A 12,507-nucleotide genomic window follows, 5' to 3' on the forward strand; every position below is an offset into this window, starting at 1 on the left:
CTGTCATTGTTGAATAATTGATCCTTGCAATCTTCATTTGTCAGAATGAACAATTGTGCTTCTGTGTTCCTCACAAAGGAGACTTTTACCAGCTAGGTCATATACTGAAGCAAGTCTTATCTGTCAAAGGGTTCATTTGTTATCTGAATTTAAAGTATGTATTTTCAATGTTGAACAGGTAACTTAGATTTCATGATTCCTCGTATGTGTTAACCTACCTGGTAATAAACCTGCTTCTGATTCTGATGGTGTAACATCTTTGTTCACAGGTACGAGATCAAGTATGACAAGGATGACTATTTGCTGAGAATGAAGAAGGCTTCCATTAACGACGAGGGCACGTTTACCTGTGTGGCAGAAAACCGCGTGGGCAAGCTGGAGGCCTCCGCCACTCTCACCGTCAGAGGTAAAAACCCTTCTTTTCTTTTTTTTGGGACAATAACTAGCATGTGACAACACTTAGAGAAGTCATGGAGCACTGAGGGTAACGTACATGTGCACTAAAAGGAGGTTCAGATTGGGAGTTTACTCCATAGGGTCCCCTTTACACAAATAGAAACCCAGTATGCTGACTCCCGCAGCCAAGAAAGATGTAGACAGTCAATGAATCTGTTTAATTATTTACATTTCCAAGTGCAGCGTCGACACACTCTGCCACCTTCCCCCCGTCGTGGTGGTCTGCTAGCCACGCTACCCTCGATTCTGCAACCACCCAGTCAGCAAAGCCATTTCACAGATTACTGGTGCACACCGCCAGTCCAACACCTGGGGTTTTGCGATGTTAATACAAACCATCATTTCCCCCTCTTTTCGCCACTCTTATTTCCACTAAATCCAAGTGATTAGAGTCTCTGTTGAATTATTTACAGGGACACAGGGCCATGGGTGGATAAAACCAGGTGTGGGTCATTTTCTCTTATTGGGCGAGTGATTTGTGAAGGCAGCGTCTTAGTGTTTTGCTTGAAGATGATGACATATACAGCACCGAAGAAACATCACCTGCACCAACTTCTCTGAAGGGAACAGGGTGTTTCAACAGTTCTGATCACTGGATGAACGCACATGCTGTCTTCATGTTTTTGCTTTCTATTGATCTCTTTTATTCTGCTCTGTCCATTAAAAAAACTCACCTTCATTTTGCTACTACAGACACACAACATCCGTACAAATGTAGATTTCATTAATGCAGACTACAAAGGTCCAGTAGCTTTTTTGTCTCTCACAAAAGTAATGGCTTGAATTGGAAATGTGCGACCACCAGGGTGCGCTCATATTAGATTGGCTGTACCAGACATGCTGTGTGAGAAACAGAGCCTTTGAGCTAATCAATACAACTGTGCAGTGGACAAAGACTACTGGATCCTCTGCCATGCTGACCCTGTGCCAGAAAAGGGTTGGCCACAAAGCAACATGTCATTCATTCTGACTTTGATTTTGTTTTGTCTTATTTCTTTTCTGTTTGTCTTTTTTTGTTTTTTCTGTTTGTTTGTTTGTTTGTTTGTTTGTCTGTGTCCTGATTTGTTTATTTATGTATCCACTCCTCCATTGTTGTGTCTCCAGCTCGCCCTGTCGGTAAGTACCCATACTTCTGATTTGATCCCACCCTGCATGATGTCTTCATACAAATGTTTAATTTGACTGCTTTACAATCAATTACCATTGTTGTATTGTTAACAGGTGTTACTTCACATGGCGCACTCCTATAATTATTGTTTACACATCGTGTTGTAGTATGTGGAGATGTTACAGCTCTAACTGGAGTACTAAAACACTAATGGTGAATAACAAGTGTTTTTGTTCATTTAATATGATACACTTTATTCCTGTAAGTTGTCTTGAGTATACTGTATGTTTTGAACTTGCAAATAACCTACTTATACAGTAATACATTTCAACAAACTGTCAACATAATTTCTGATCCGAAAGTATTCTCTATATCAACATGATGTTATCATAAAACAACTTGTGAAAGCAGCATTGTTTAAAAATCAACCACTCATTTTAGTGTTAGTTTTTCAAAATGTCAAAAAGCCACAGAATATTCAAAAGTCTTTATTTTTATCACCTGATGTCAACATGCAGGTGATGGAACTGTTGTAGGTTTCAATGAAACTCTCTTGTGTGACAGATTTATCATATGCCCTAAACCCAAAGTTTCAGTTAGTTTTCAAAGTGGTAGCATAAAACTAATGCCAGTAGATACAATACCATTTCCTTAACAATGACTGAGTGGGCTGGCAGTCCAATAGTCTCAGACGTTGTAATCAAATATGGTCCAGAACGTGTTTAACTTGCAAGTCTTGAAGCCATCTGTGAATTGTTGGAACACAAAGCTGAGATCTGTTTGTTTTGGACAAGCTTCATTTCTTTTGAGCACCACAATATAGTGCTGGGAATCTCATTGCATGTCCCTACAGGTTGGGAGAAGGTCAAGGCAAAAGTAAATGTGTTATGCATAACAGCTTACATTCTTAAAGGAATGAGTGAAAATGGGCATCTTGAAAAAAAGGTGAGCCTATTGAGATGCTAAACAGAGAAATAAGAAGACTTTTCAGGACAAAGAAAGGAAAAGAAAAGAATGGCATAAGTGTGAGACAGACTTGACTGGCAGGAGAACCCAGACACTGCCTCATTGGCAGGACTTTGGTTGCCAAAACAGCAGTCGCTGTTCTGCAATTGTCAAACTGTCAGCTTTCAAGAAGATGGAGGAAATTACACATTCAATCTTCCTGTGGGAAGTGACAGCAATTGTTGTAGACTTCTGAATAAAATATGATTGAACGTGAGATTGTAAAGAAGAAATGCCTCTTAATGTGTGGCCCTGGGTGTACTGCATGGATGTCTTTCTCTCTGTTCATTTGTTCTTTTCACCCTGAAATGCTGAGTCCTCTCCAAACCAGGCAGTTGTAGCTTGTCATGAATTAAATATGGCCGCCAGATCAGGTGTTTCCTTGGGAGAGGACAGGAAGTAGCCTCTCACATGTCATTTAGGGTCTGTGAATCGAAAACAGGGCGAGTGTGAGTTAACCCTCAGCCAAGCTGTGAAACTGTCACTCAATTTCTTCCTCTTGATTTGTCTGAGTTATTTTCTGTTCACCCCCTTTGCCTCTATTAGAGTCCATCCCCTAACATTCCCTATGAGTATGTTATTCCCTTTACAATGACATTTGAAATATAGAAAGGGAAATTGAAAGTATTGCCACAGGTAAAGGACGATGTCCTGATGCAAAGGTGTTTGCTAGTATAACAATGATTCACATTTTATTTTTTTAGAGTTAAAGTCAATATTTTCTTTTACAACTAGCTGCCAACAATCATCCATACAAGGACAAGCCAATTATAAACCTCAAATTCATTCATTTAACCAAATGATGTTTGACAGTACTTGGTATCATAAATATGGAAATAAATTGGGTAAATTCTTCTCCATAAATTAAGCTGACATTTTATTTGCAAGAAGAGCCTTTGAGAAAGGAAAAGACATTGATGAAGAAAGTGTGAGAAGGGACGATGGCGATGCATTAATAGGGACAAGTCTGTAAGGTGTTAAACCATATTTTTAGTTAGTTATGCGATGTGTGGGATGGAGCAGAGGAAGCAAAGGGAGGGAAGTGAGTCCTTGCCAGAGCATGATTTAGGAGCTCTGTATCAGGCCCAGCATTGTGAGAGCCACGAGATATTCAAGCTGCAGAAGGCCAAACGGGAAAGCAGTAAATCTGTAGCCATCTGTACCATTCCCAACTGTGTGTATCTTTGACAAATACACACACCCCAAAAAGGGATTACATAGAAAAACCAGCCAAATGGGAAGAGATTGGCCTTACTGGAACCAGCTGGCTTGTCAGTGAAAGGACTTACAAAGAAATAAAAAGAAACAGAAAGGGTGCAAAATGTTTCAACATTCATTTCTTCGTCATGTAATTTACAAACAATCTCTAAATCTCTTGTTTTCCGTATTTTTTGCCTCAAGAAAATTGCCCTTTATTATCTATTTTCTTCACTTACCCTGAGTATTTAATTTGTTGACTTACATTCCCTCTGCAAGACCCATGTAATTTCCTATATGGAACGTGTAAACACAACAAGTATAGAATAAACAAGCCGAGGTCTTGGGTCTAAATTACCTCCGGTCAAAGTTCAGGTATTTTACAGACATCTAGTTTTGAAGCTGGACTAATTTATTTTAACTTATTTCCTTCTATGCTGCAATGTATTGTGACCAACCCATAGGCATAACATAGGTTTTGATTACTTGACATAAACCATTTTATATATGAATACAAATTAATATCCCTTATGGTAATAAGTAATATAGTTTATCATGGGAGAACAACATTATAATACATTAGTATCCCAGCTATCCGCTCGGATTGATCAGTTTTTGTTTGTTCGAGTAATGCTGCCTCCATAACCTACCTCAGACAACGGTCAGGGAGCAAAGAGAGGCGAAGCTGCACACCACAAGGAGTTGTATCTAATCTCTGAACTCCACTCTCTTTATAATTAAACTGCATCTGCCAACTTGTCAGTCAGAAATGTATCACTCTGTCGCGACTCGGAGTGTGTGACAACTGCATGGGCTCATGATGGAGATCAATATTGACTGAGGAAGCTTCACACTATAATTTAAAAGTCTGATATGTTTGCAAGCCTCCATCTCTACTTGATGGAGAGGTGTTAGCTTGAAGTGTGGTGAACACAGAATTGGTCTTTTCTGTTGCTCACTCCCTGTTGATACAACTTTGATCAAAAGTACAGTGCTGCTTCAGATCTTGACTTGTATATGAGATGCATTATGATGCAGACATATGTAAAGTCACACACAATGAATCCTTGTATGTCTTTACCTGTTCACAGTTGTGTATGATTCCAGGGAATGGGTGTGCCTTTGTGTTGTCCCAGATCTTAGTGCCACTGTGACTAAGAATATGTCCCTTGTGATTGCCAATGTCATTCATTCAGCCTCAGCCCCACCTGGATGAATAGCCAACCTGGTTAACATGGCAATGATAGCCATGATTGTCATTGGTGTCCTTCCTCTGCATGGAAGCTCTGTACGGCACTCCCACTTTGTTTGACTACGTGGTTTATTGCTTGTCTTTGCTTGAAATCCCCAAGCCCTGATTATCTCCAGCCCTGATGTGTGGTGTCACTGTGTACCACTGGTCTTCTAACATTGTTGTTGTTGCCCTTTGACTTCAGCTGCGCCCCAGTTTGTCATTCGCCCACGGGACCAAATTGTGGCTCAAGGCCGCACTGCCACCTTCCCGTGTGAAACCAAAGGAAACCCTCAGCCTGCTGTCTTCTGGCAGAAGGAGGGAAGTCAGGTAAGAGCAGACAATCTCACACAACCCAGTTGGTAGAAAACATATTTTCTTTTTCCCATTATATCTTACATGTAGAAATATATTGCTCTCTTAGTCGGCAGCTTCTGCTATCTTCTGTGCGTCTGGTGATCGACCCTCAGCACTTTGTTTAGATTCCCTGGGCTGTATGCACAATGGCTGAGTACTTATGAATCTCCTTCCTTCCATACATGCACACACACACACACACACACACACACACACACACACACACACACACACACACACACACACACACACACACACACACACACACACACACACACACACACACACACACACACACACACACACACACACACACACACAGCACTGCAAACTAAGCTATCTGTCATCGGTATCTTTACGACAGACACATATACACCTTTGTTCTTAGGAGCCGCCACACGGCAAAGTGCTAATCGGTTTCCCCGTGACCCTGCACTGATAAGAACGATCCTATCCCTCACTGGAGCAGATAACCCATTCAAATACCTGGGTGTCCTCACAACACTCAACAACAGTGCCAATTAGGAGCCTGTTGGGGCTTGTCGATGAGCCAGAGATATGATTCAGCTCTGGCTAAGGTTCAAACACACACTCATAGCCTGCAGGCCAACAATAACAGTAAAGTGATCTTAAAAGAGTGAACAGGAGTGAGACACATGCTTACATGTTCTCACAAACATTTGGTGTAACTCTCACCCACTTTACCCCTTAACAATGTCTGACCTAAAGCTCATGACTCAGTTACACTGTGTAATGTTGTGAACTTGTTCAGATAAAGTAGATTTATATTCAGCGTCTGACTCACGTTGTCGATAAAGATTAGTCTTTTGAAACAGTTTTACCACAAACACTTTCAGACAAGCTATTGCACGTCCTCACCATTCAACACTCTGTATTGTGTTGGTGAATGCTTTCTGTATCTTAGCCACACAGACATATACAAAGTATGGAGGTATTTATTGAGAAAACAAATTAAATCTAATTCAGTACAGTAATTAAATGTCAAAAATATCTTTTCTTCTCACACTTGAGGATAATGGAGTCTACCTCTCTCATGCACTAAAGATGGGTTGAGCCTAATTAAACTAAAACAGCATCATCTGTTGCATTAAAGTGATGAAATGTAATTAAATCCAGCTAATGTATTTGGGGATAATTCTTCTGAACGAAAGAGCTGGGATAAAGTGGCTGCTGGGCTAATAAAGATGGAGAGGTGATGTTTTATATATGAAACATCAATACCTTTGATCCTGGGTATTTACTATGAAGTAATGGGTATTGATTATCCCTTCCTCTTTAGCTATACTAAAGAAGTATTGTATTATACTCAGTATTTGCTCAACTCTATGGGGTGGTCTCTGAGGGTAAAAGAGCAGCTCAAAACTGCTTTGGAATTGAAGCAGAATGGAAAGTAGTCACGGAGCCAACGAGAGTAAAAGTAGCCTTCATAACACAGTGGAGCCTTTGGCTTGGCAAAGGAATACATTTGAAACCAAGTCATCAAAGTGTATACATGTTGGGAAGTGTGTGAGGTTGGTTAACCAAGTGACATATGAAATGGTTCGTAGTGTAGCTCTAATAGTCTGTGTGTAAGTGTGTGTGCACAGCATATGTGTGAGTTTGGTGGTGGTGATGGATGTGCGGGGTCTTTGTTATATTTCCAGGTTGTACTGGTTCCATGTTCTTGCTAATTGGCTGTTTGTACCTCTTCCTGCAGAATTTGCTCTTTCCCAACCAACCGCAGCAGCCCAGCAGTCGCTTCTCGGTGTCACCCGGCGGAGACCTCACCATCTCATCTGTGCAGCGGGCAGATGCTGGCTACTATATCTGCCAGGCCCTGACTGTTGCAGGCAGTATCCTCGCCAAGGCTCAACTCGAGGTCACAGATGGTGAGGGAAAACTCACACATAACTTATTCCAAGCCAGCACACTAACACACCTTAGCACCACTGCAAATGTGGAGAAGTTGGTGCATAAGAAACAGATATACTTTCAATATGCATGTAAGGTACTTTCAACAAATGCATTTAGACGATCAACAAATTCATATTTAATACATGTTTTTCAATGATATCTGATCATAGTTTTTCATGGTTTAACACACTTCTTGCATGCTGAGTTTATATGTGAATGTGGCCCTTAACCGCTGTGAAACTATAGGTCCACATCACTATTCTTGTCTTGATGTTATTCTGTGATAGATGTCAGTATGCCCATGACCTTCAGTTGCTGTGTTTTGCAATACTCTCTTTGTTCCTTATTTTTTCATGACACAATTTAATTATCATTTTCCACATTTCCTTTTGGAAAGGAAATAAAGCATTACCCTTGAGTTTGTTCAAGTTTAATGATCAGCGTTTTGTATGAGTGGGCGAGGTGCAAGTGTGTGCGTGAGGGAGAGAGGGAGGGAGCTAGAGAAACAGAAAAGAGGGGACATGATTGAGTGAGTGACAATGGTTTCCTGTGGAATGAATGATGTGGTCCTGCGAGCTGTGGGAGCATCTAATCTGCTCAGCTACTGTGATGGCAAGATCGAGGGCCATCCATACGTCTGTTGAAGTACCTGCTGGCAGAAAGATTAAAAGCAACATTTCCTTCTGAAGTGAGAATGGTTCCTTTGCACAAACTAAATTGGTATATCCTTCAGTTGCCTGAAATAATACATCATCACTTTTTAAATTGAAATACTCTGGCTTATCAACAGTTAACCATTTCATTCGGGTTTTTTTTATAAATATGTCCAACAAACAGTATGCTAGTAAAATAGGTCTTGGTCCGACAGAAAAGGATAGAGGAGGAAAGAGTACAAGAGGGCCAGGGTGAGGTCACGGCCACACCTGCCGCAGTCCTTACGTGATTTACTGTCCAGAGCACAGACAACAGTCTGTGGAGTTCAAGGAGATCTGTAATGAGAAATTCCTGATCCAGAGACCCAAGGCCTTAGTTGAGCCTTGCCTCCCCCCCCCTGTCACTCCTCCACGCCATCAACACATCCATCAGGTGCATCAAATCCCTGGACTTAGGAATGTCTTATGCTTGTGCACTAGCTTCTGTCACTATTCATAACTGACTGTCTTCTGTCAACAGGGAAGGCTTTGGAGTCAAGGTCTTCATTTCCAATATATATTAACAAACAATAAAAGTTGAGGCTTTACAGAAGCAAAACAAAACACCTTTATCTACTAGCGTAAATGTTAATAAAAGCAATAGCAGACAGAAACACTTCTACAGCATAGTGTGTCACTGGCAAGCAGTAGTTGCTTTGATTCATAGCTTAGTTTCTGATACGCAGTGACCCTCTTAATACTCACATTTCACCCTTACATACACATTCCACAGGACTACAATAATAAGAGAAATATCATTGTTGAAATGGATGTGAAAGATAAGGGTTGAGCAGAACATAGCAGAAGGGTTTTTCTTGGAAGCACTTCCTTTTGTCAGATGTAGCCTCTTAGATTGGAAATGCAGTTGTAAACGTGGGTGTGATAATGTGTTGAAAGGTTACCGAGGTAGACTGGGTAATTAGCCCCTGCAGGTCTGACATCATTAATCCATACCTTCTAATTAATGTGGCTTCTGTGATGCCAGGGGGACTCCACATTATTCAACTCTAAATATATCAACTGTGCGAGAGCACTAACTCTCTCTGAGATCACCTCTGACTTACCCAATATTTCATTGAGGGAACCCACAGGCTTTTTTTGGCACATTATAACAAATGAATTTGCTCATATAAATATAATTCATCACAGCATTTGCATTCATCTAAAGTGAAATAAAAACAAATTACGAGGGGATTTTTGTCATTGATTGTTTATTGTTAAAATGTAGATACTTTTCACCTTTCCTTGTGCCCCGTGCTTCACACAATGAAGTATTTATCTGAACCACACTGAGTCAATAGGCAAGAGTCTCACCACTAAACTGTACCACAAAGTCTAGATTAGTGTATAAAAATAAGGCTAAGCAGGCTGTAACTGGAAACTTCTTAGCATCCCTCTGCCACATCAATGGAACTAAAAAAACACTACTCATCTGTGTTTTCCAAGCTTCCTGGAAATACAGGATATGGTCATTGTTCTGTGGTACAATTACAAGACCTGCAGAGAAAAAAGGATATTTTATGATAGATACCCACATCCACCCCGAGTGACTTTTATGACCATGCTGTCACTCGTTTAATTTACAGTTAGTGCGCCTGACAACTGCTTTTCATCTGAAATCCTAATGATATTGATAATATGCTCACATTTCTGTCTTTGTATCACAGTGCTCACAGACAGGCCGCCACCAATCATCCGACAAGGCCCGTCCAATCAGACACTTGGTGCGGACAGTGTGGCTCTGTTGAAGTGCCAGGCTTCAGGAGACCCTATCCCCTCCATCAGCTGGCTGAAGGATGGGGTCAGTCTGCTGGGAAAGGATGCCCGCATGTCCCTGCAGGAGCTGGGCAGCCTTCAGATAAAAAACATCAAGGTAAAACATTTCATTGCCCATTTTACTGTGAAATCAATTGACAAATAAATCCCTGCTACTGTACCAATCCTGTATTAAAATAGCTTTGTCCAAAACTAGAGCTTAACTATTTCAAGCACCAGCTACCTTTTGCTAGTTGTTGTCAATGGCCTTGCTTTATGTTATTACTCAATATTTGTATTCAGGTAAATGCATTTGTATGGTCATTGTTCGAACCCTTCAGCATACAAGCCAGATTCAATTGTGTAGAATTGAGTAGGACATGGGTTGATCATAACTTTGAGGAAGGTACCTTAATGACTTGATGATAGGCAGCATTGATTTTTTCAATTCAAATGATTCAATAGTATCACTTTATGGCAGGGCACCTCCAACGGGGCTCAGCTGTGCAGGGTGGGATGGGCTCCAGCTGTAGCATAGAATATATGTATGCACTTATAGATATACACACATGTGTGCACACATACACGTTGAGAGTAGATTACATTTAAAAGGCCCACATCTTCCTTTCCCCACTCTGAGGCCTCTATGGAATATCTATTACGCTTGACAAAGCTGCCGACCGCTGACATGTTATTTAATAAATGGAAGGAAGGCACAGGGACAAAAACCAACAAACATCCCAAGTTCCTACGAGGGATGGAGAGACACGCCAGCTGTCATCGGTCCAGGGGGTTCCAGCAGCCCACCCTAAATTAATTAGCCTGGCTTTGTTGTGGTCGGCAGGACAGTGGGGAAATCAGGAGGGGGAGTAGAAAAGTGATGGAAGGGTGGTGAGTAGAAGATGGAATTCATTAGGAAATTAGCGTCAGCACTTTGAGGCACTCTCAAATGACACACAATTTGGCCAGCACGAGGCTAGCTCATGAAGTCGCCCCATCACTTTTCATTGTTTCAGCGATTGCAAGATAATATGCATTCATTGCTAGTGCTCTCAGGACGTGAGAAATGAAATGGCACTAAAAGGGTTATTAGTAGTGCCATGAAATGCTGTGTGCTGATGCTGTTAGTTTGTTTTTTATTCATACATGTGTATCCTACTGTTTAGCTTTCAGACTCTGGAATCTACACATGTGTGGCCACTAGCTCCAGCGGGGAAACATCATGGAGTGCTTACCTTGAAGTCAAAGGTACAAGACGGCGTAATTATTCCATGTATTTAATGTACAGGAAAATGTGGAATATGTCAGCTATGTTTATCGTTAGATAATTGGCCTTTTCTGTATTATTCTCTCCGTTTAGAAGCAGGAGGAGTGATAGTCATGAAAACCCATGATGAGAAGGAGCTTCCAGGTCCACCATCTAAGCCTCAGGTCACTGATGTCACGAAGAACAGCGTGTCCTTGTCCTGGCAGCCTGGGATGGCAGGAGCATCACCTGTCTCCTCTTTTGTCATTGAGGCATTCAGGTTTGTTTTATGAGTAACATCAAACCCCTCACTCACTTCTAAATACCCTCAGTATGTAATGGTATACGGGTTGAATTATATTTTGTCGTGTAAAATACAACTAAAATATGAATATGGAACCACATGTTCCTCTTCCATTGCAGTCAATCGGTGAGCAACAGCTGGCAAACAGTAGCAGACCATGTCAAAACAAACCAGTATACTGTGAAAGGTCTCCGGCCCAACACCATCTACCTGTTCATGGTCCGAGCAGTCAACACCCAGGGCCTGAGTGATCCGAGCCCCATGTCTGAACCAGTCAGAACACAAGGTACTTTACATATCAGCATGAAATGAATGCTCAGTGTTTACTGCATACATATATTTAAGAACCATAATCACTTGAACTAGTGGAATATGATTCTTGTCTTTTGCTGAGTATAATTTCTGTTTCTACTGATAGGGGAAGGTCAAGTGTGCTCTGCTTCAAAGTGTGATACTTATCAACCCCTCTCAGCAATCTGCAGTGAATTGCTTTTCTCAAACACTGCAGAGAACTTTCCAGAGGTCAAAGTCTCCATCTCAGCCCAGCTCATTAAGGCTACACTTTAGCAATGATGTGGAATAAGCATCTCTTCTTTTGGAAGGCCTAACTGAGTTTGTCTATCCCTGCTATGTTAATGATCATAACTGGAGAAAATTACTGCCTCCAAATCGAGAGAAGATTTGATTACGATGCTGGACAGACCACGCTCTCCAGATTACACTGATATGATAAATCCCTGGCAAAAAAAGAAGAAGAAAATAACAACATTTGGCCAAGCTCTATCAAATTCAAGCCAAGAAAAGTACAATATTAGTCTATTTGAATTGCAGCACATCCTTGGTGTGCTGAGGTGAAGATTTCGAGATGATATAGAAATGAGTTGACGATGGCATGCATTGATGACACAATGGTTTTTCACTTCTGTTTTTGGCCTGTCTTGACCTTGAAATGTAGCCTGTGATTCATGACCATGCTGGTTTGTCTGAATGAAGTTTTTTGAAATCATAATTTCTGAGTATTTATATTCCCTTTAGTAAATAACTCAATGTGCCTCGCTTTTACCACACTCACAATCTCATGCAGTGGAGTTTGTATTGCTTATAACTAGAAACATGTGCAAAACGGGAAATGAGCTGGAAAATAGTGTCATAGTGTCCATTCATGTCCTATCCAATATGTCTGGCTCTGCTCACTCGCAGTTAATTTGTTGATGCGGTTGTTCAGTCAGGCCCCAGTAAGTG

At 41.1% G+C, this 12,507-nt stretch overlaps 1 protein-coding gene across 1 annotated transcript in view; it reads left to right on the forward strand.

The window, feature by feature from the left end:
- The window catches only part of LOC117457274 (roundabout homolog 2-like), a 257,499-nt gene that overhangs the window by 210,929 nt on the left and 34,063 nt on the right, over positions 1-12,507 (forward strand). Inside the window, 8 exon segments of the mRNA XM_034097247.2 lie at positions 270-406; positions 1,561-1,572; positions 5,203-5,327; positions 7,072-7,243; positions 9,628-9,833; positions 10,882-10,963; positions 11,076-11,241; positions 11,385-11,551. Of these exon segments, the coding sequence (XP_033953138.1) occupies positions 270-406; positions 1,561-1,572; positions 5,203-5,327; positions 7,072-7,243; positions 9,628-9,833; positions 10,882-10,963; positions 11,076-11,241; positions 11,385-11,551 (1,067 nt within the window).

Source organism: Pseudochaenichthys georgianus, chromosome 13, assembly GCF_902827115.2.
Source record: "Pseudochaenichthys georgianus chromosome 13, fPseGeo1.2, whole genome shotgun sequence".
Classification (NCBI taxonomy): Eukaryota; Metazoa; Chordata; class Actinopteri; order Perciformes; family Channichthyidae; genus Pseudochaenichthys; species Pseudochaenichthys georgianus.